Source organism: Salvelinus alpinus, chromosome 8 (genome assembly GCF_045679555.1).
Source record: "Salvelinus alpinus chromosome 8, SLU_Salpinus.1, whole genome shotgun sequence".
Classification (NCBI taxonomy): Eukaryota; Metazoa; Chordata; class Actinopteri; order Salmoniformes; family Salmonidae; genus Salvelinus; species Salvelinus alpinus.
Window position 1 is genome coordinate 267168 of NC_092093.1, and position 24121 is coordinate 291288.

A 24121-nucleotide genomic window follows, 5' to 3' on the forward strand; every position below is an offset into this window, starting at 1 on the left:
AGGGCTTTGTGATGGCCACTCCAATACCTTGACTTTGTTGTCCTTAAGCCATTTTGCCATGACTTTGGAAGTATGCTTTGGGTCATTGTTCATTTGGAAGACCCATTTGCTACCAAGCTTTAAGTTCCTGACTGATGTCTTGAGATGCTGCTTCAATATATCCACATCATTTTCCTGCCTCATGATGCCATCTATTTTGTGAAGTGCACCAGTCCCTCCTACAGAAAAGCACCCCCACAACATGATGCTGCCACCCCCGTGCTTCACGGTTGGGATGGTTTTCTTCAGTTTGCAAGCCTCCCCCTTTTCCCTCCAAACATAACGATGGTCATTATGGCCAAACAGTTGGCTATATTTGTTTCATCAGACCAGAGGACATTTCTCCAAAAAGTACGATCTTTGTCCCCATGTGTAGTTGCAAACCATAGTCTGGCTTTTTTATGGCGGTTTTGGAACAGTGGCTTCTTCCTTTCTGAGCGGCCTTTCAGGTTATGTCGATATAGGACTTGTTTTACTGTGGATATAGATACTTTTGTACCCGTTTCTTCCAGCATCTTCACAAGGTCCTTTGCTGTTGTTCTTGGATTGATTTGCACTTTTCTCACCAAAGTACGTTCATCTCTAGGAGACAGAACGCGTCTCCTTTCTGAGCGGTATGACAGCTGCGTGGTCCCATCGTGTTTCTACCATATTTTTTTTCTGAGGTCTTGGCTGATTTCTTTTGATTTTCCCATGATGTCAAGCAAAGAGGCACTGAGTTTGAAGGTAGGCCTTGAAATACATCCACAGGTACACCTCCAATTGACTAAAATGATGTCAATAAGCCTATCAGAAGCTACTAAAGCCTTGACATCATTTTCTGGAATTTTCCAAGCTGTTTAAAGGCACAGTCAACTTAGTGTATGTAAACTTCTGACCCACTGGAATTGTGATACAGTGAATTACAAGTGAAATAATCTGTCTTTAAACAATTGTTGGAAAAATTACTTGTGTCATGCACAAAGTAGATGTCCTAACCGACTTGCGAAAACTATAGTTCACAAGAAATTTATGGAGTGGTTGAAAAACAAGTTTTAATGACTCCAACATAAATGTATGTAAACTTCCGACTTCAACTGTATGTATTCTTAATTCATTCCTACTTAGATTTGCGTGTGTTGGGTATATGTTGTGTAATTTGTTAGCTATTATTGTCGGAGCTAGAAGCACTTCGCTACACCCTCAATAACACCTGCTAATCACGTGACCAATAACACCTGCTAATCACGTGACCAATAACACCTGCTAATCACATGACCAATAACACCTGCTAATCACGTGACCAATAACACCTGCTAATCACGTGACCAATAACACCTGCTAATCACATGACCAATAACACCTGCTAATCACGTGACCAATAACACCTGCTAATCACGTGACCAATAACACCTGCTAATCACATGACCAATAACACCTGCTAATCACGTGACCAATAACATCTGATTTGATTTTGATTTGATTAGTGGTGTGTGCGTGTGATATGTGTGTATATCACTTTTCTTTGCTTTTATTGAGACACTTCAACAACAGTTAATGAGAAACAATACCGTGCTTTAAGTGTGGTGTTTTACCTTTTTTAGTTTCTTGGTCTTGGCCTCCACTTCCTGTTGCAGGGAGGAGAATGTTTCTTTGAGTTCTAGAGTCTCTTCATCCTGAACCATCACCTGCTGCTGAATCTCCCTCTCTCTACGACTCTACAATACAAACACAACTTTATTAACACTACAACACAAACACAACTTTATTAGCATCTCCCTCTCTCTACGACTCTACAATACAAACACAACTTTATTAACATCTCCCTCTCTCTACGACTCTACAATACAAACACAACTTTATTAACATTTCCCTCTCTCTACGACTCTACAACACAAACACAACTTTATTAACATATCCCTCTCTCTACGACTCTACAATACAAACACAACTTTATTAACATTTCCCTCTCTCTACGATGCTACAATACAAACACAACTTTATTAACACTACAATACAAACACAACTTTATTAACACTACAATACAAAAACAACTTTATTAACACTACAATACAAACACAACTTTATTTAGATGTCACTCTCTCTAGAACTGTAGACCATAAACATAATATGTAATAACATGTCTGTGAAGAGAACTGCATTGGTACCGAACCCTGCGTGACACCTCAACACAGCAGTGGTACCAGCACTAAATCCTGGGTGACACATGTAGATATTACAGACTCTGTCATGGAGAGGTTGAAAATGTCAGTGAAGACATTTGCCAGTTGGTCTGTGCATGCTCTGAGTGCACGTCCTGGTAATCTATCTGGCCCCACGGCCTTGTGACTGTTGACCTGTTTAAAGGTCTTGCTCACATCGGCTACGGAGAGCGTGATCACACAGTCGTCCGGAACAGCTGGTGCACTCATGCATGCTTCAGTGTTGCTTGCCTCGAAGCGAAGGCATTTAGCCCATCTGGAAGGCTCGTATCACTGGGCAGCTCGCAGCTGGGTTTCCCTTTGTAGTCCGTAATAGTTTGCAAGCCCTGCCACATCCGACAAGTGTCAGAACCGGTGTAGTAGGATTCAATCTTAGTCCTGTATTGACACTTTGCCTGTTTGATGGTTCGTCTGAGGGCATAGCGGGATTTTTTACAAGCGTCCGGATTAGTGTCCCGCTCCTTGAAAGTGGCAGCTCTAGCCATTAGCTCGGTGCGGATGTTGCCTGTAATCCATGGCTTCTGTTTGGGAAATGTACGTACGGTCACTGTGGGGACAACGTCGTCGATGCACTTAGTGATGAAGCTGCTGGCTGAGGTCGTATACTCCTGAATGAATCCCGGAACATATTCCAGTCTGTGCTAGCAAAACAGTCCTGTAGCTTAGCATCCGCTTCATCTGACCACTTCTGTATTGAGTGAGTCACTGGTACTTCCTGCTTTAGTTTTTGAATTATAGTCAGATTTGCCAAATGGAGGGAGCGCTTTGTATGCGTCTCTGTGTGGAGTAAAGGTGAGAGTTTATTTCCTCTGGTTGCACGTGACATGCTGGTAGAAATGAGGTAAGACGTATTTAAGTTTGCCTGCATTAAAATCCCCGGCCACAAGGAGTGCCGCTTCTGGATGAAACCTCAGTGACACCTCAACACAGGCACAGACAGCGTACACATGTTGTGAAAAGTGTTATTTAATGTAATGTCATGTAATGATTTTTATTGTATATAACTGCCTTAATGTTGTTGGACCCCAAGAAGAGTAGCTGCTGCCTTGTCAGGAACTAATGGGGATCCATAATAAACCCCAGGAAGAGTACCTGCTGCCTTGTCAGGAACTAATGAGGATCCTTAATAAACCCCAGGAAGAGTAGCTGCTGTCTTGGCAGGAACTAATGGAGATCCATAATAAACCCCAGGAAGAGTAGCTGCTGCCTTGGCAGGAACTAATGGGGATCCATAATAAACCCCAGGAAGAGTAGCTGCTGTCTTGGCAGGAAATAATGGGGATCCATAATAAACCCCAGGTAGAGTAGCTGCTGCCTTGGCAGGAACTAATGGGGATCCATAATAAACCCCAGGTAGAGTAGCTGCTGCCTTGGTAGGAACTAATGGGGATCCATAAAAAAACCCAGGAAGAGTAGCCGCTGCCTTGGCAGGAACTAATGAGGATCCATAATAAACCCCAGGAAGAGTAGCTGCTGTCTTGACAGGAACTAATGAGGATCCATAATAAACCCCAGGAAGAGTAGCTGCTGTCTTGACAAGAACTAATGAGGATCCATAATATACCCCAGGAAGAGTAGCTGCTGCCTTGGCAGGAACTAATGGGGATCCATAATAAACCCAGGAAGAGTAGCTGCTGCCTTGGCAGGAACTAATGGGGATCCATAATAAACCCCAGGAAGAGTAGCTGCTGTCTTGGCAGGAACTACTGAGGATCCATAATAAACCTCAGGAAGAGTAGCTGCTGCCTTGGCAGGAACTAATGGGGATCCATAATAAACCCCAGGAAGAGTAGCTGCTGCCTTGGCAGGAACTAATGGGGATCCATAATAAACCCCAGGAAGAGTAGCTGCTGTCTTGGCAGGAACTAATGGGGATCCATAATAATCCCCAGGAGGAGTAGCTGCTGCCTTGGCAGGAACTAATGGGGATCCATAATAAACCCCAGGTAGAGTAGCTGCTGCCTTGACAGGAACTAATGAGGATCCATAATAAACCCCAGGAAGAGTAGCCGCTGTCTTGGCAGGAAATAATGGGGATCCATAATAAACCCCAGGTAGAGTAGCTGCTGCCTTGGCAGGAACTAATGGGGATCCATAAAAAAACCCAGGAAGAGTAGCCGCTGCCTTGGCAGGAACTAATGAGGATCCATAATAAACCCCAGGAAGAGTAGCTGCTGTCTTGGCAGGAAATAATGGGGATCCATAATAAACCCCAGGTAGAGTAGCTGCTGCCTTGGCAGGAACTAATGGGGATCCATAATAAACCCCAGGTAGAGTAGCTGCTGCCTTGGCAGGAACTAATGGGGATCCATAAAAAAAACTAGGAAGAGTAGCCGCTGCCTTGGCAGGAACTAATGAGGATCCATAATAAACCCCAGGAAGAGTAGCTGCTGTCTTGACAGGAACTAATGAGGATCCATAATAAACCCCAGGAAGAGTAGCTGCTGCCTTGGCAGGAACTAATGGGGATCCATAATAAACCCAGGAAGAGTAGCTGCTGCCTTGGCAGGAACTAATGGGGATCCATAATAAACCCAGGAAGAGTAGCTGCTGCCTTGGCAGGAACTAATGGGGCTCCATAATAAACCCAGGAAGAGTAGCTGCTGCCTTGGCAGGAACTAATGGGGATCCATAATAAACCCCAGGAAGAGTAGCTGCTGTCTTGGCAGGAACTAATGAGGATCCATAATAAACCTCAGGAAGAGTAGCTGCTGCCTTGACAGGAACTAATGGGGATCCATAATAAACCTCAGGAAGAGTAGCTGCTGCCTTGGCAGGAACTAATGGGGATCCATAATAAACCCAGGAAGAGTAGCTGCTGCCTTGGCAGGAACTAATGGGGATCCATAATAAACCCCAGGAAGAGTAGCTGCTGTCTTGACAGGAACTAATGAGGATCCATAATAAACCTCAGGAAGAGTAGCTGCTGCCTTGGCAGGAACTAATGGGGATCCATAATAAACCCAGGAAGAGTAGCTACTGCCTTGGCAGGAACTAATGGGGATCCATAATAAACCCCAGGAAGAGTAGCTGCTGTCTTGGCAGGAACTAATGAGGATCCATAATAAACCTCAGGAAGAGTAGCTGCTGCCTTGACAGGAACTAATGGGGATCCATAATAAACCCCAGGAAGAGTAGCCGCTGCCTTGGCAGGAACTAATGAGGATCCATAATAAACCCCAGGAAGAGTAGCTGCTGTCTTGACAGGAACTAATGAGGATCCATAATAAACCCCAGGAAGAGTAGCTGCTGTCTTGACAGGAACTAATGGGGATCCATAATAAACCCCAGGAAGAGTAGCTGCTGCCTTGGCAGGAACTAATGAGGATCCATAATAAACCCCAGGAAGAGTAGCTGCTGTCTTGACAGGAACTAATGAGGATCCATAATAAACCCCAGGAAGAGTAGCTGCTGTCTTGACAGGAACTAATGGGGATCCATAATAAACCCCAGGAAGAGTAGCTGCTGTCTTGACAGGAACTAATGAGGATCCATAATAAACCCCAGGAAGAGTAGCTGCTGTCTTGACAGGAACTAATGAGGATCCATAATAAACCCCAGGAAGAGTAGCTGCTGTCTTGGCAGGAACTAATGGGGATCCATAATAAACCCCAGGAAGAGTAGCTGCTGCCTTGGCAGGAACTAATGGGGATCCATAATAAACCCCAGGAAGAGTAGCTGCTGCCTTGACAGGAACTAATGGGGATACATAATAAACCACAGGAAGAGTAGCTGCTGCCTTGGCAGGAACTAATGGGGATCCATAATAAACCCCAGGAAGAGTAGCTGCTGCCTTGGCAGGAACTAATGGGGATCCATAATAAACCCCAGGTAGAGTAGCTGCTGTCTTGGCAGGAACTAATGGGGATCCATAATAAACCCCAGGAAGAGTAGCTGCTGCCTTGGCAGGAACTAATGAGGATCCATAATAAACCCCAGGTAGAGTAGCTGCTGCCTTGGCAGGAACTAATGGGGATCCATAATAAACCCCAGGTAGAGTAGCTGCTGTCTTGGCAGGAACTAATGGGGATCCATAATAAACCCCAGGTAGAGTAGCTGCTGTCTTGGCAGGAACTAATGGGGATCCATAATAAACCCCAGGTAGAGTAGCTGCTGTCTTGGCAGGAACTAATGAGGATCCATAATAAACCCCAGGAAGAGTAGCTGATGCCTTGGCAGGAACTAATGGGGATCCATAAAAAAAAAACAGGAAGAGTAGCTGCTGCCTTGGCAGGAACTAATGGGGATCCATAATAAACCCCAGGAAGAGTAGCTGCTGCCTTGGCAGGAACTAATGGGGATCCATAATAAACCCCAGGAAGAGTAGCTGCTGCCTTGGCAGGAACTAATGAGGATCCATAATAAACCCCAGGAAGAGTAGCTGCTGTCTTGACAGGAACTAATGGGGATCCATAATAAACCCCAGGAAGAGTAGCTGCTGTCTTGACAGGAACTAATGGGGATCCATAATAAACCCCAGGAAGAGTAGCTGCTGCCTTAGCAGGAACTAATGGGGATCCATAATAATAGACACAGAAGATAAGGTTGACAAACCAGAAGAATAAAAAAACAACACAAATTGTACTTTAAGGCAATTATTTGTGTGTGTGTGTGTGTGTGTGTGTGTGTGTGTGTGTGTGTGTGTGTGTGTGTGTGTGTGTACCTGCTCAGCGATCTCCTGTCTGCGTATCTCCAGGGTCTTCTGCTGTTCGTTGGTGTGATCCATGATGTTCCTCCCTCCAACCAGCAGCTTGCTCTCCATCGCCTAGCAACCACAACACACACACACACACACACACCATCAGCTTCCGACACACACACACACACACACACACACACACACACACACACACACACACACACACACACACACACACACACACACACACACACACACACACACACACACACAGAGATACTGTACAGAGCAGTTGTTATGGAGAGAGGGGATGGTACTGGAAAACGTGGCAGTCTTTACTGAAACGCTCTTTGTTTTGTTTTGCAATTTATATGTGTGTGTGTGTGTGTGTGTGTGTGTGTGTGTGTGTGTGTGTGTGTGTGTGTGTGTGTCGGAAGCTGATGGTGTGTGTGTGTGTGTGTGCTCCAATTTCCTTAGTTCATTCCTGAGAGTGAGAGGAAAAAAAGAGAGAGAGAAAGAGAGTTAGAGGGAAAAGAGAGAGGGAGGGAAAGAGAGTGGGGGGAAAGAGAGAGGGAAAGTGAGAGAGAGGGAGGGGAGGGAAAGTGAGAGAGGGGGAGGGAAAGTGAGGGAGAGGGAGGGAAAGTGAGAGAGGGGGAGGGAAAGTGAGGGAGAGAGAGAGGGGGGGAGAGAAAGAGAGAGTGAGGGGGGAGGGAAAGAGAGAGTGAGGGGGGAGGAAAAGAGAGAGAGAGGGAGGGAAAGTGAGCGTGAGTGTGAGAGAGAGAGAGGGAAAGAGAGAGTGGGAGGGAGGGAAAGAGAGAGGAGGGAGAGGGAAAGAGAGAGAGGGAAAGAGAGAGGGGGTGGAGAGAGGGAGGAAAAGAAAGGGAGGGAAAGAGAGAGAGGGAGAGGGAAAGAAAGAGAGAGAGGGAAAGAGAGAGGGGGACGAGAGAGGGAGGAAAAGAAAGGGGGGGAAAGAGAGAGAGGGAGAGGGGGAAGAGAGAGAGGGAAAGAGAGAGGGAGGGAGAGAAAGAGAGAGTGAGGGGGGAGAGAGAGGGAGGGAAAGAGAGAGAGAGGGAGGGAAAGAGGGAGAGAGAGAGGGAGGGAAAGAGGGAGAGAGAGAGGGAGGGAGGGAAAGAGAGAGGGAAAGAAAGAGAGAGGGAGAGAGAGAGGGAGAGAGCGAGGAAAAGAGAAAGAGAGAAAAAGAGAGCGAGGGGTCTGTGTTCTATAATGCATGGGACTGCTTTCTCCACTACCCCTCAGTCAAAACACAGCACATACAGACAGAAAAACACACACCTATCTCATCAATATTGCAGTGTTGCAGTTCAGCATGCTAAGGGATGGAGATTAGTTATTCTCTTTCTGCTACTCACCCCCTACTCTCCCGCCCTCATTCCCTCTCTCTGCCTATCCCTCTCTCTGCCTATCCCTCTTTCTGCCTATCCCTCTCTCTATTTCCCTCTCTTCTTCTCTCTCTGCCTAACCCTCTCTCTTCTTCTCTCTCTGCCTATCCCTCTCTCTTCTTCTCTTTCTGCCTATCCCTCTCTCCTTCCTTCTCTCGAGACATCTCACTCCCTCCTTTTTCTGGTTCATATAAAGTCAATGAACTAAGCAGACCAGAACTGTGAGAAAAAAATGATATGGTAAACTGCATTTAAAAAAATGTAACCTTTATTTAACTAGGCAAGTCAGTTAAAAGAACACATTTTTATTTACAATGATGGCCTACCCCAGCCGACACTGGGCCAATTGTGCGCCGCCCTATGGGACTCCCAATCACGGCCGGATGTGATACAGCCTGGATTCAAACCAGGGACTGATGTGACGCCTCTTGCACTGAGATGCCGTGCCTTAGACCATTGTGCCACTCGGGAGCCCAAACATGAGTGGGACATCTTAATCTATCCACCATCTTTTCTGTCCACTAGGCCATGTGTCGTTCCCTCACACTTCCCTGGCACTACCACTGCCGACACCTATCCAGACAGGTTAAAGGTTAAGGGTCAACAGTTATTGCTATACATATGGGTTAGGGGTCAAGGGTCATACCTATCCATACAGGTTAATGAGTATACCTATCCAGACAGGTTAAGGGTTCTATCTATCCTGACAGGTTAAGGGTTAAGGGTTCTATATATCCTGACAGGTTAAAGGTTAAGGGTCAACAGTTATTGCTATACATATGGGTTAGGGGTTAAGTGTCATACCTATCCAGACAGGTTAATGAGTATACTATTGTGAAAGAGGAGGGGAGGAGAGGAGAAGTAATCACCCACAGGAAACAGCAGGGGTGAAAGAGCAGGGGAGGAGAAGTAATCACCCACAGGAAACAGCAGGGTTGAAAGAGGAGGGGAGGAGAGGAGAAGTAATCACCCACAGGAAACAGCAGGGGTGAAAGAGGAGGGGAGGAGAGGAGAAGTAATCACCCACAGGAAACAGCAGGGGTGAAAGAGCAAGGGAGGAGAAGTAATCACCCACAGGAAACAGCAGGGTTGAAAGAGGAGGGGAGGAGAGGAGAAGTAATCACCCACAGGAAACAGCAGGGGTGAAAGAGGAGGGGAGGAGAGGAGAAGTAATCACCCACAGGAAACAGCAGGGATGAAAGAGGAGGGGAGGAGAAGTAATCACCCACAGGAAACAGCAGGGATGAAAGAGGAGGGGAGGAGAGGAGAAGTAATCACCCACAGGAAACAGCAGGGGTGAAAGAGGAGGAGAGGAGAAGTAATCACCCACAGGAAACAGCAGGGGTGAAAGAGGAGGGGAGGAGAGGAGAAGTAATCACCCACAGGAAACAGCAGGGATGAAAGAGGAGGGGGGGAGTAGTAATCACCCACAGGAAACAGCAGGGTTGAAAGAGGAGGGGAGGAGAGGAGAAGTAATCACCCACAGGAAACAGCAGGGGTGAAAGAGGAGGGGAGGAGAGGAGAAGTAATCACCCACAGGAAACAGCAGGGGTGAAAGAGGAGGGGAAGGAGAAGTAATCACCCACAGGAAACAGCAGGGTATGAAAGAGGAGGGGAGGAGAGGAGAAGTAATCACCCACAGGAAACAGCAGGGGTGAAAGAGGAGGGGAGGAGAGGAGAAGTAATCACCCACAGGAAACAGCAGGGATGAAAGAGGAGGGGAGGAGAAGTAATCACCCACAGGAAATAGCAGGGTTGAAAGAGGAGGGGAGGAGAGGAGAAGTAATCACCCACAGGAAACAGCAGGGATGAAAGAGGAGGGGAGGAGAGGAGAAGTAATCACCCACAGGAAACAGCAGGGATGAAAGAGGAGGGGAGGAGTAGTAATCACCCACAGGAAACAGCAGGGATGAAAGAGGAGGGGAGGAGAGGAGAAGTAATCACCCACAGGAAACAGCAGGGGTGAAAGAGGAGGGGAGGAGAAGTAATCACCCACAGGAAACAGCAGGGGTGAAAGAGGAGGGGAGGAGAAGTATTCGCCCACAGGAAACAGCAGGGATGAAAGAGGAGGAGAGGAGAAGTAATCACCCACAGGAAACAGCAGGGGTGAAAGAGGAGGAGAGGAGAAGTAATCACCCACAGGAAACAGCAGGGATGAAAGAGGAGGGGAGGAGAAGTAATCACCCACGGGAAATAGCAGGGATGAAAGAGGAGGAGAGGAGAAGTAATCACCCACAGGAAACAGCAGGGATGAAAGAGGAGGGGAGGAGAGGAGAAGTAATCACCCACAGGAAACAGCAGGGATGAAAGAGGAGGGGAGGAGAAGTAATCACCCACAGGAAACAGCAGGGATGAAAGAGGAGGGGAGGTGGAGAGAAGTAATCACCCACAGGAAACAGCAGGGATGAAAGAGGAGGGGAGGAGAGGAGAAGTAATCACCCACAGGAAACAGCAGGGATGAAAGAGGAGGGGAGGAGAGTAGAAGTAATCACCCACAGGAAACAGCAGGGGTGAAAGAGGAGGGGAGGAGAAGTAATCACCCACAGGAAACAGCAGGGGTGAAAGAGGAGGGGAGGAGAAGTAATCACCCACAGGAAACAGCAGGGATGAAAGAGGAGGGGAGGAGAGGAGAAGTAATCACCCACAGGAAACAGCAGGGATGAAAGAGGAGGGGAGGAGAAGTAATCACCCACAGGAAACAGCAGGGATGAAAGAGGAGGGGAGGAGAGGAGAAGTAATCACCCACAGGAAACAGCAGGGATCACACAGGAAACAGCAGGGATGAAAGAGGAGGGGAGGAGAGGAGAAGTAATCACCCACAGGAAACAGCAGGGATGAAAGAGGAGGGGAGGAGAGGAGAAGTAATCACCCACAGGAAACAGCAGGGGTGAAAGAGGAGGGGAGGAGAAGTAGGTGAGTAGCTACAATCATACTGCTGAAACCAATGATTCAGGGAGTTGGTTTATGATTTCAACTCTAATTTGATGGCAAGTTTTAAAACATGTTTTATTAAAACATTTGTCGTCACGTGACTATCATTAATGTGATGACTGTGTCATGACTCTCCTGTGAGGATACAAAGGATCAGGTTGCAGTGAGTCCACTCTACAGCGCTCTCTCTCTCGCAGAGGGAGAGGGGGAGGGGGAGAGGGGTGAAGTTGGCCGTTTTATGACGGTATTAAATACCTTGTAGAAACTCTACCTTTGGGCTCTGCGGGATGGAGGGGAAAGAAACATTTTGTTACAAGGAGATTCCAAAAGGCGGGATAATGAAACAATATTTCTGTAATACAAACATTGGGAATGGTCCGTAGGTATTTAAAGAATAACCATGTCCAACAGTTGTTGTTTTGTGATATCATTAAGGATGGTATAACTAAATAACTGTACCTCTACAAATGTATACGTCCCAGTTATCAGATTCACATTTAAATGTTGTGGAACATATGATTAAATTTAAATCTCTAGACTAGTATATTGCCAGGTTGCTACGGCGTGTAAAATGGTTCTAGCTCCACATTAGACCAGCGTGATCGACAGCGTGAGCTGAAAGGTACGGAATGGTTATAAACTCTGAAACTCTGGTTAGAAACTCTGAAACTCTCTATCGAAGAAGACGACACAGGAACATTCAGTATGCAGCTGTTTAAGTACTTTAATCTAGGAAACTCGACAGAAGACGAGAAGACAAAGAACAATTTACTCTCACCACCATAGATACCTCTATTCTAATGGACAGAACCCGCTGAACTATGCGGGGTAGACCTCTGGAGGATCCGTTCTAACACAACCAGAGGCTTACACAACCAGAGACTTTCTGGCGAATTACTCCCCATAGATGGATCGAGTGTTTTCAACAGAGACAGCAAAGACATACACACATAACTATGTACATTGCAATTATTTCGAATGAGCGGCTGTTCATGTGCAAAGTATTTGCATTTTTATTTAGTTAGTTAGTAAATAAATAATTAAGCCAATTTGTATATCGCTGATTCATCATTTATGTTCAGGTTCGTGCAGATATCCAACAATTTTGTGACATTCAGAATGAAGACTGAAGGTAAATAAGAATTAATGAATTGACTGATGTAAGAGATATTTATATCTTTAGAGTTTAGCCGGGAGATAGTAACTCGTTAAATAACTTTCCCGTTACTACTTAATGTTATATGATTAATTGAATCGCGTAATAATTGAACGTGGTATGTAATTATTTTATAAAATAACAGTCAAACACATTAATGATAGTCAAGACACGACAACTGCTATTCATTGAAAAATGACCTACTACGTTTAATTATTACTTGATTAAATGAATCATGTAACAATTAACTCATTAGGAATTTGGGGCACCACAGGAAAAGTTTGTTTAACTTCTTTGGGATAGGGGGCGGTATTTTGACGTCTGGATGAAAAGCGGGCCCAAAGTAAACTGCCTGCTACTCAGGCCCAGAGGCTAGGATATGCATATAATTTGTAGATTTGGATAGAAAACACTCTAAATATTCTAAAACTGTTAAAATAATGTCTGTGAGTTTTACAGAACTGAAATGGCAGGCGAAACCCCGAGGACAAACCATCCCCCCCAAAATAATATTTCATCCTACCACTAATTTCAATGGCTGGCACTTTTATGATAAGGCGAAATCCTCCCAGGTTGCAGTTCCTAGGGCTTCCACTAGATGTCAACAGTGTTTAGAAAGAGTTTCAGGCTGGTTTTTGGAAAACTTAGCCAGAAATTGTAGTTTTTCTAGGTGGCTCCCATTTTGGCTTGTTTCCAAGCGCGTGAATGAGAGCGCGTTCTTTGGTATTTTTCTCCAGTAAAGACAATAACGATTCTCTGTTTTAAATGTTATGGTTTATTTGCGTATTAGGGTACCTGAGGTTTGATTATAAATGTTGATTGACTTGTTTGGATAAGTTTATTGGTAACGTTTGGGATTCATTTTGTATGCATTTTGAAGGAGGGAAACCGAGTGGATTACTGACTGAAGCGCGCCAGCTAAACTGAGTTTTTATGGATATAAAGAAGGACTTTATCGAACAAATGAACCATTTGTAATGTAACTGGTACCTTTTGGAGTGCCAACAGAAGAAGATATTCAAAGGTAAGGCATATATTATAACGCTATTTCTGACTTTCATGTCGCAACTCCCTGGTTGAAAATGATTTGTTATGCATTTGTGTGCTGGGCGCTGTCCTCAGATAATCGCATGGTTTGCTTTCGCCGTAAAGCCTTTTTGAAATCTGACACGGCTGGATTAACAACAAGTTAAGCTTTATTTTGATATATTGCACTTGTGATTTCATGAAAGTTAGGGTTAGGGTTAGTAATATTTATATTTATATAATAGTTATATTTATAGTAATTTTGTCACGATCGTTATAAGGAGTGGACCAAGATGCAGCGTGGTATGTTGCCATCCTTTTATTTAGAAGAGAAACTTAATGAACAAAAACAATAAAACTAACAAATGAAACGTGAAGTTTAGAGTAGTGCTCACAGGCAACTATACCTAGACAAGATCCCACAAAGCACAATGGGAAAATGGCTACCTAAATATGATCCCCAATCAGAGACAACAATAAACAGCTGCCTCTGATTGGGAACCATACTAGGCCAACATAGAAATATAATTCACCTAGATAACCCACCCTTAAATCACACCCCGACCTAACCAACATAGAGAATAAAAGCTCTCTATGGTCAGGGCGTGACAGTACCCCCCCCCCCCAAAGGTGCTGACTCCGGCCGCAAAACCTGACTCAATAGGGGAGGGTCCGGGTGGGCATCTACCGTCGGGGGCGGCTCCGGTGCGGGGCGAAGTACCCACTCCGCTCGTGAACACGTCATCAGAGGAACCGGACCGTGAATCATCGCCGGATGCTCCGGACCGTGGATCGTCGCCGGGGGCTCTAGGCCGTGGAGCGTCGCCGGAGGAACCAGACCGTGAATCGTTGCCGGATGCTCCGGACCGTGGATCGTCGCCGGGGGCTCTAGGCCGTGGAGCGTCGCCGGAGGAACCAGACCGTGAATCGTCGCCGGAGGCTCCGGACCGTGAATCGTCGCCAGAGGAACCGGACCGTAGATCGTCGCCGGGGACTCCGGACCGTAGATCGTCGCAGGGGACTCCGGACCATAGATTGTCGCCGGGGACTCCGGACCGTAGATCGTCGCCGGAGGCTTCGGACTGGGAACCCTCGCAGGAGGCTCCGGACCGCAGACCATCGCTGGAGACTCTGGACCGCAGACCGTTGCTGGAGGCTTTGGACCGTAGACCGTCGCTGGAGGCTTTGGACCACAGACCGTCTCAGGAGGTTCCGGACAGTGAACCGTCTCAGGAGGTTCCGGACTGTCGACCGTCTCAGGAAGTTCCGGACTGTGGACCGTCGTAGGAGGTAGGAAGCAGTGCTCTCTGGGGTGATCATATGAAGACAGAGCAGCTGGAGAAGCAGTGTCCTCTGGGGTGATCATATGAAGACAGAGCAGCTGGAGAAGCAGTGCTCTCTGGGGTGATCATATGAAGACAGAGCAGCTGGAGAAGCAGTGCTCTCTGGGGTGGTCATATGAAGACAGAGCAGCTGGAGAAGCAGTGATCTCTGGGGTGATCATATGAAGACAGAGCAGCTGGAGAAGCAGTGTTCTCTGGGGTGATCATATGAAGACAGAGCAGCTGGAGAAGCAGTGTTATCTGGGGTGATCATATGAAGACAGAGCAGCTGGAGAAGCAGTGATCTCTGGGGTGATCATATGAAGACAGAGCAACTGGAGAAGCAGTGTTCTCTGGGGTGATCATATGAAGACAGAGCAGCTGGAGAAGCAGTGTTCTCTGGGGTGATCATATGAAGACAGAGCAGCTGGAGAAGCAGTGTCCTCTGGGGTGATCATATGAAGACAGAGCAGCTGGAGAAGCAGTGCTCTCTGGGGTGATCATATGAAGACAGAGCAGCTGGAGAAGCAGTGCTCTCTGGGGTGATCATATGAAGACAGAGCAGCTGGAGAAGCAGTGTTCTCTGGGGTGATCATATGAAGACAGAGCAGCTGGAGAAGCAGTGCTCTCTGGGGTGATCATATGAAGACAGAGCAGCTGGAGAAGCAGTGTCCTCTGGGGTGATCATATGAAGACAGAGCAGCTGGAGAAGCAGTGTCCTCTGGGGTGATCATATGAAGACAGAGCAGCTGGAGAAGCAGTGCTCTCTGGGGTGATTCATGTCTCCGTCACGGCCAAAAAGTCAAGGGACTGAAGGGCAGCCTAGGCTGAGATGTACACAAACAACCGTAACATATCTTCAGTCACAACACAGTGTGTGTGTGTGTGTGTGTGTGTGTGTGTGTGTGTGTGTGTGTGTGTGTGTGTGTGTGTGTGTGTGTGTGTGTGTGTGTGTGTGTGTGTGTGTGTGTGTGTGTGTGTGTGTGTGTGTGTGTGTGTGTGTGTCCGCGTTACTGTATTCCATCTCTCTCGCTATCTGCCCTCTCACCTAGCTACATGCCTCCCATTGGTTTACTGAACAGGGGGGAAAATGCAGCCTGCAGATGGATGATGTTGATTGGACCAACTGGCTTCAGAACAAACAGTATAGTAGTTAGGGTTAGGATCAGAACAAAAAGTGTGTAGTAATTATATACAGTGGGGAGAACAAGTATTTGATACACTGCCGATTTTGCAGGTTTTCCTACTTACAAAGCATGTAGAGGTCTGCAATGTTTATCATAGGTACACTTCAACTGTGAGAGACGGAATCTAAAACAAAAATCCAGAAAATCACATTGTATGATTTTTAAGTAATTAATTTGCATTTTATTGCATGACATAAGTATTTGATCACCTACCAACCAGTAAGAATTCCGGCTCTCACAGACCTGTTAGTTTTTCTTTAAGAAGCCTTCCTGTTCTCCACTCATTACCTGTATTAACTGCACCTGTTTGAACTCGTTACCTGTATAAAGGTCCACACACTCAATCAAACAGACTCCAACCTCTCCACAATGGCCAAGACCAGAGAGCTGTGTAAGGACATCAGGGATAAAATTGTAGACCTGCACAAGGCTGGGATGGGCTACAGGACAATAGGCAAGCAGCTTGGTGAGAAGGCAACAACTGTTGGCGCAATTATTAGAAAATGGAAGAAGTTCAAGATGACTGGCCAAGATAAAGCAAAGCAGTGCGACACAAACAACAACACTGAGTTACACATGGAAAAAACAAACGTACAGTCAATAATACAGTAGAAAAAGTCTATATACAGTGTGTGCAAATGAAGTAAGATTAGGGGGTTAATAACTTCTTGAGAATACAGGGGGTGCTATTTTCCCATTAGCATAATTTGCTCTACAGATTAAACTGCCTCTTATTCAATTATTGCTCTTACTATATGCATATAAATAATACCATTGGAAAGAAAACAATCTCTAGTTTCTAAAACCGTTTCAATTTTGTCTCTGAGTGATACATAAGTCATTTGACAGCACTTTCCATGACCAAGAAGAAAAAAGCAAGATGTGTTATGCCAGCTTCAACGCTCTGCCTATATATGGTCGTGCCCCCTATGACCCGGAACACACCTCATTGGCCTTCCTCTGGGTGACAAGAGGACGTCAGAGGAAAAATATCTTGTTTATCTGGGACTGACGTGAAATGAGAGCTAATTCTTTGGCGTGACCGACAACTTCCGGTTCTCTATATCGTGCGACTTGGAGCTGCGATTGTCTTCTGTTGTACGGCCATTATTATCTCCGTCTCGAAGTTTGTTTGATACATGTGACCAGATCATCGTAATGTATGTTTTTTCAATATAGTTTAATCAGATTATTTGAATTTTTTCGGGAGTTTTGCGGTGTTCCGTTGTCTGATTTTATTATCGTTTGAGAAATCCGTGCCACTCGACCAGTACCTGTGCTAAATGGAGTGGGAAAGGAACCATTCTGAACGCAACCAACGACTCATCTTGACAAAGGACACTTTGATCAACATTCTGATGAAAGATCAGCCATAGTAAGACCCAATTTACGATGTTATATCATATCTGTTGTGCATGTGAACTGGCCGTGGGCGCCCAGCCGAATCTGCCTGGTATAGCTATGCTAATTTAGCGCTACATTTTGTTTTCGTTATAAAACATTTAATAAATCTGAAATATTGTTTGGATTCACCAGATGTTGGGCTTTCAATATCTGTACGCTGTGTATTTTTCTGAAATGTTTTAAGATGAGTAATTAGTTATATGACGTTGGTCTCTGTAATTGTTCTGGCTGGGTCGGCACTATTTCAGATTGCAGCTGCAATGTAGAACTGTGATTTATACCTGAAAAATGCACATTTTTCAAAAAAAAACTATGCTATACCATAAATATGTTATCAGACTGTCATCTTATGAAGTTGTTTCTTGGTTAGTGGCTATATATATTTTTATTTAGTCGAATTAGTGATAGCTACTGACGCAGGAAAAAACTGTTGGGAGTAAAAAAATCGTGTCCTTTGCTAACGTGGTTAGCTAATAGATTTACATATTGTGTCTTCCCTGTAAAACATTTTAAAAATCTGAAATGGTGGCTTTATTCACAAGACCTGTATCTTTCATCTGGTGTCTTGGACTTGTGATTTAATGATATTTAGATGCTACAAGTTACTTGTGACGCTATGCTAGCTATGCTACTCAGTGGGGGGGTGGTGGGGGGTGCTCCCGGATCAGGGTTGGTGACTCGTTAAAGGTCAATAAATAGGCCATAGAGGCGAAATAATTACAATTTAGCATAAACACAGGAGTGATAGATGTGCAGAAGATGATGTGCAAGTAGAGATATTGGGGTGCAAACGAGCAAAAACATTTAAAAATAACAATATGGGGATGAGGTAGTTGGATGGGCTATTTACAGATGGATTGTGTACAGGTGCAATGATCTGTGAGCTGCTCTGACAGCTGATGTTTAAAGTTAGTGGGGGAGATATAAGACTCCAGCTTCAGTGATTTTTGCAATTCGTTCCAGTCAGTGGCAGCAGAGAACTGGAAGGAAAGGCAGCCAAAGGAGGAATTGGCTTTGGGGTGACCAGTGAGATATACCTGCTGGAGCGCGTGTTACGGATGGGTGTTGCTATGGTGACCAGTGAGCTGAGGTAAGGCGATGGCCAGCCAACGAGAGCATACAGTATCAGTGGTGGGTAGTATATGGGGCTTTGGTGACAACAGATGGCACTGTGATAGACTACATCCAATTTGCTGAGTAGAGTGTTGGAGGCTATTTTGTAAATGACATCGCCGAAGTCAAGGATCGGTAGGATAGTCAGTTTTACTTGGGTATGTTTGACAGCATGAGTGAATGAGGCTTTGGTGCGAAATAGGGAGCCGATTCTAGATTTAATTTGGATTGGGGATGCTTAATGTGAGTCTGGAAGGAGAGTTTACAGTCTAACCAGACACCTAGGTATTTGTAGTTGTCCATATATTCTATGTCAGAACCGTCCAGAGTAGTGATGCTAGGCGGGCGGGCGGGTGCGGGCAGCGATCGGATGAAGAGCATGCATTTAGTTTTACTTGCATTTAAGAGCAGTTGGAGGCCACGGAAGGAGTGTTGTATGGCATTGAAGCTCGTCTGAAGGTTTGTTAACACAGTGTCCAAAGAAGGGCCAGATGTATACAGAATGGTGTCGTCTGCGTAGAGGTGGATCAGAGAATCACCCGCAGCAAGAGTGACATCATTGATATATACAGAGAAAAGAGTCGGCCCGAGAATTTAACCCTGTGGTACCCCCATAGAGACTGCCAGAGGTCTGGACAACAGGCACTCCGATTTGACACACTGAACTCTGTCTGAGAAGTAGTTGTAGGCGAGGCAGCCATTTGAGAAACCAAGGCTGTTGAGTCTGCCGATAAGAATGCGGTGATTGACAGAGTCGAAAGCCTTGGCCAGGTCGATGAAGATGGCTGCACAGTACTGTCTTTTATCGATGGTGGTTATGATATCGTTTAGGACCTTAAGCGTGGCTGAGGTGCACCCATGACCAGCTCGGAAACCAGATTGCATAGTGGAGAAGGTACAGTGGGATTCGAAATGGTCGGTGATCTGAAAGGCAGGGCAGGATGGATATACTGTAGGTCTGTAACAGTTTGGGTCTAGAGTGTCTCCCCCTTTGAAGAGGGGGATGACCGCGGCCGCTTTCCAATCTTAGGGGATCTCAGACGATACGAAAGACAGGTTGAACAAGCTAGTAATAGGGGTTGCAACAATTCCGGCAGATAATTTTAGAAAGAGAGGGTCCAGATTGTCTAGCCCGGCTGATTTGTAGGGGTCCAGATTTTGCAACTCTTTCAGAATATCAGCTGTCTGGATTTGGGTGAAGGAGAAGGGGGGGCTTGGGCAAGTTGCTGTGGGGGGTGCAGAGCTGTTGGCTGGGGTAGGGGTAGCCAGGTGGAAAGCATGGCCAGCCATAGAAAAATGCTTTTTTGAAATGATTGATTATCGTAGATTTATCGGTGGTGACAGTGTTTCCTAGCCTCAGTGCAGTGGGCAGCTGAAAGGAGGTGCTCTTATTCTCCATGGACTTTACAGTGTCCCAAAACCTGTTGGAATTAGTGCTACAGGATGCAAATTTCTGTTTGAAAAAGCTAGCCTTCGCTCTCCTAACTGACTGAGTATATTGGTTCCTGACTTCCCTGAAAAGTTGCATATCGCGGGGGCTATTCGATGCTAATGCAGAACACCACAGGATGTTTTTGTTCTGGTCAAGGGCAGTCAGGTCTGGGGTGAACCAAGGGCTATATCTGTTCTTAGTTCTACATTGTTTAAATGGGGCTTATTTAAGATGGTGAGGAAAGCACATTTAAAGAGCAACCAGGCATCCTCTACTGACGGGATGAGGTCAATATCCTTCCAGGATACCCGGGCCAGGTCGATTAGAAAGGCCTGCTCGCTGAAGTGTTTAAGGGAGCATTTGACAGTGATGAGGGGTGGTCGTTTGACCGCGGACACATTACGGACGCAGGCAATGAGGCAGTGATCGCTGAGATCCTGGTTGAAGACAGCAGAGGTGTATTTAGAGGGCAAGTTGGTCAGGATGATATCTATGAGGGTCCCCATGGTTACGGATTACAGTACGAACTCTGAAGATAGATGGGGGGCAATCAATTCACATATGGTGTCCAGGGCACAGCTGGGGGCTGAGGGGGGTCTATAACAAGCGGCAATGGTGAGAGACTTATTTCTGGAAAGGTGGAATGGTCCAGAGATGATCCGGTGTAATGGTCCAGAGCTTGCAGTAGGAATCCAGAGATGTGGTAGAGAAAAGCAGTCCGATATGCTCTGGGTTGATATCGCGCTGTGCAGACTGGCAGGTATTGACCGAGCTGAAGCTGGCTGGTGTCTGAGTTAACGGTGAAGACCGCTAGCAGTGGCTAACTGACTACTAGCTAGTAGCTAGTTAGCTGGCTGATGTCCGAGTTAACGGTGAGGACCGCTAGTAGTGGCTAACTGACTACTAGCTAGTAGCTAGTTTGCTGGCTAAGTTCTGAAGGGGGTTCTGGTTCTAAAGTATAAAAATAGCAGATCGGTACCACGTTGGGTGAGGCGGGTTGCAGGAGAGTATATTCAGTCCGTAAAAAAAGTGAGATAACAATACATATGAAATATATATGGGGGAAAAAACGAGGAAAACAATTATTGACACGGGACAAGACGGGACAAGACAAACACACGTATGACTGCTACGCCATCTTGGATCGAATTAAGGTTAGGTTTAGAACAAACAGTGTGTAGTAATTAGGGTTAGGTTCGGAACAAACACTGTGTAGTAATTAGGGTTAGGTTCAGAACAAACACTGTGTAGTAATTAGGGTGTAGTGGGGAGTGTTGTAGTGATAGACCTAATCTCCAGATCATCAGATTATCCACCAGCCTTAAATCTGACACACTGGGATTACGCTGACTCAATACTGTGTGTGTGTGTACGGTACCTTGTACTTGGCAGTCAGCTGCTCGGTGGCGTCCCGCTCCTTCCTCAGATCTCCCATCATCCTCTCCTTCTCTCCCAGAAGCCTCTGCTTCTCCTCAGCCAATAGTGATCCGTCTTCTCTGATGGCCTCCTTCTCCTCTTCCAGCCTCTCCTCCTGCAGCGTCCTCTCCTTCTCCACCTCCTCCTCTCCCTCCTCATCCCCCTCTCCATCCCAGCCCTCCTCTCCATCCTCCTTCCTGTGTTTGCCCCTCCCTTCCCTGTGGCTGAGCTGTGCGCGGAGCCGTGCGATCTCCTTCTGGAACTCTCTGAGCAGGGCGTCTTTAGGGTCTTCGTTAACTCTTGGTTGGTTCTGGATGTTCTTAGCTCTGTTAGCGTAGCGGAGCGTGGTGAGGGTCTCCTCGTAGTGTTGGGGGGCGGGGCCTAGTGTAGCCACCATCACCGTCTTGGCGTTGCCTCCCAGAGAGTCCTGTAATAACCGGGTCAGTTTGGAGTCCCGGTACGGAACGTGGCCGCTACGCCCGTCTGCCAGGGCTGAGATCACGTTGCCTAGCGCCGACAGAGACAGGTTGATCTTAGCGGCCTCCTTCAGGCGTTCTCCGTGGACGCCCGTCTTGGCCTGCCGCTCGCTGCCCGCCAGGTCAACCAGGTTGAGCCGGCCAACCCTGATGTGCTGCCGTCCATCCGGCCCCGGCAGGGAACACTCCACCGTGATGAGGAACAGGGTGTGGGAACGGGAAGAGTGTTCGTTCATGTCTGTCGCTCCCACCGAGCGCACCTGGTTCCCTACGTTCATCAGCTCCTGTATCTCCTTCACGCTCTTACACACGCACGACGTCAGGTCACGCACATACACCCCGCTCTCCGGGCTCTCTCTCAGCTCCAGGGTGCGGTGGGTGTGAGTGTGCACATTGGGGACATGAGGGGCGTGCACGTTGGGATCCAGTAGATCCCTTATCTCCTCTCGGTAGATCTCCAGGTAAGAGGCTCTGACCAGGTACTGGCGGTCAGCGGCGGAGCGGGAGATCTGGGTGAAGACGTGTTCGAAGGCGTTGGGGATGACGCCCCGCTTCTCTGGCTCTAGCCACACCCCCTGCATGGTGTAGGTCTTCCCGGTACCCGTCTGGCCGTAGGCGAAGATGGTTCCGTTAAACCCGTCTAGGACGGAATCGATCAGCGGCCGCACCGTCTCATCATAAAGATCACGCTGTTTAGACGAGGGGTCGTACACAGAGTCGAATGTAAACGTCTTACGCGGCTCGCCGGGCGGACCGCGAGGGTTCCGTAAGACCACCTGACCCAGACGCATGTCCATTTCTACGATCCCGCCCACTCCTCCCGGTGTCCGGGTAACACCAGCCGCTGCAGCCTCCTCTTTCCGGTTTAACGGGCGACAGCGGATTACTACCTTCACCGTCTCACTACTCTTTACCTTAGACATCAGGACTATCTATTATCTATTACTATATATTATAGATTAATATCTACAATTATATCATATATCTTTCTCCTTACTGGATGCTGTTTCCTGTGTATTGATCAGGTATTGATCTGACTGGGATATCTGATCTGTTATTGTATCAATGGGTAGCTATGCCTTCTGGTACCGCCAGAATGGTGCCAAATGGTTCAAATTAAACAAATTCATAGGCCTCGAGCAGTTACTATGTTATTATCATATTATTACTAATTAACTGACTGGTTATTTCTGTAGTCCAACAGTGAAATAAAGTGATCCACTATTAGTCATGCTACAATAATTCAGTAGGCCTATATGACTACAGTAACAGGCAGGCTACAATGTAACAACAGGCCTTATTCAAGTCCTTCCTTGTTACAGACCTAGTGGGGTAAATTAACCTGTATTCAAAAAGGCCTAACCTAGCCTGTTTACCAAGAACATTACATTAGCCAGTTAATTAATCATATTAATCATATTAGTAATATTACTAATCATAATCTGTCGCTGGGCTCTCAGTTAAAACACATTTATTTATGTATTTTCTAAAATTCTCTCTGTCTGTTTTCAACTAGAATCTCTCTGGCACCCAGGCCTTCTCATATCGATTATTATATAATACTTCTTAGATGTTATACTCTCATTCTTAATCCTATCCATCCGTGTGTTTCTCACCGACAACAGTAATGATTTAATCCACAGAATGGATCGCGTTAACCGGTGGTATTAGCTCCGTAATCAGCCTAGCTGACGCTCAGTACAGAGATAAATAGCCTAATCACGAGCTCTCACCGCGCCTGGGCGACGGTTCCGTTGCGGTCCCGGTGCATTCTGTCTGTCGGTAGGGGGTTCAATCCGTAACAAAGCAAGCTCCGCCTTCACACGTCCCGGTAAATCCAAACACTCATCAACGGTTTTACCATAATCCTTGTTCCTCATGTCTGGTTCTGCAGAGCGGAGATACTGTGTGTGCTACTGACAGCTAGCTCTGGGATGAACGAGAGCACTCGCACACACGCACACACACGCACGAACACACACACACAAACACACAAATTACCTCATTCAACCACTCCCCACATCACTGCAGAAGGGGACCGTGGGAAAATGAGTTCTACACCATAATAGTCTGTTAACATTATTATCATAGATCCATGTTACACCCATCCATGTTAAGATCAATAATAAGAAACCAATACCTCCAATACCCTATTGTACAGTAGCTAAGCTCCACCCCTCCCGCTCCTCCAATACCCTATTGTACAGTAGCTAAGCTCCACCCCTCTCGCTCCTCCAATACCCTATTGTACAGTAGCTAAGCTCTACCCATCCCTCTCCTCCAATACCCTATTGTACAGTAGCTAAGCTCCACCCCTCCCGCTCCTCCAATACCCTATTGTACAGTAGCTAAGCTCCACCCCTCCCTCTCCTCCAATAC

General features: G+C 46.5%; 1 protein-coding gene across 2 annotated transcripts in view; it reads right to left on the reverse strand.

Annotated features, from left to right (window-relative positions):
• Positions 1-23845, reverse strand: part of LOC139582411 (kinesin-like protein KIF3C) — a 28368-nt gene extending 4523 nt beyond the window's left edge. The window contains exons 1-3 of one of the 2 annotated variants that reach the window (XM_071412371.1): positions 21229-23845; positions 6904-7005; positions 1614-1736 (exon numbers count right to left, since the gene is read on the reverse strand). In XM_071412371.1, the coding sequence (XP_071268472.1) occupies positions 1614-1736; positions 6904-7005; positions 21229-22665 (1662 nt within the window). In that variant the 5' untranslated portion in view covers positions 22666-23845. The remainder of the gene's footprint in view (positions 1-1613; positions 1737-6903; positions 7006-21228) is intronic. The other variant, XM_071412372.1, reaches the window with a different exon arrangement.
• Positions 23846-24121: the final 276 nt, after the last annotated feature.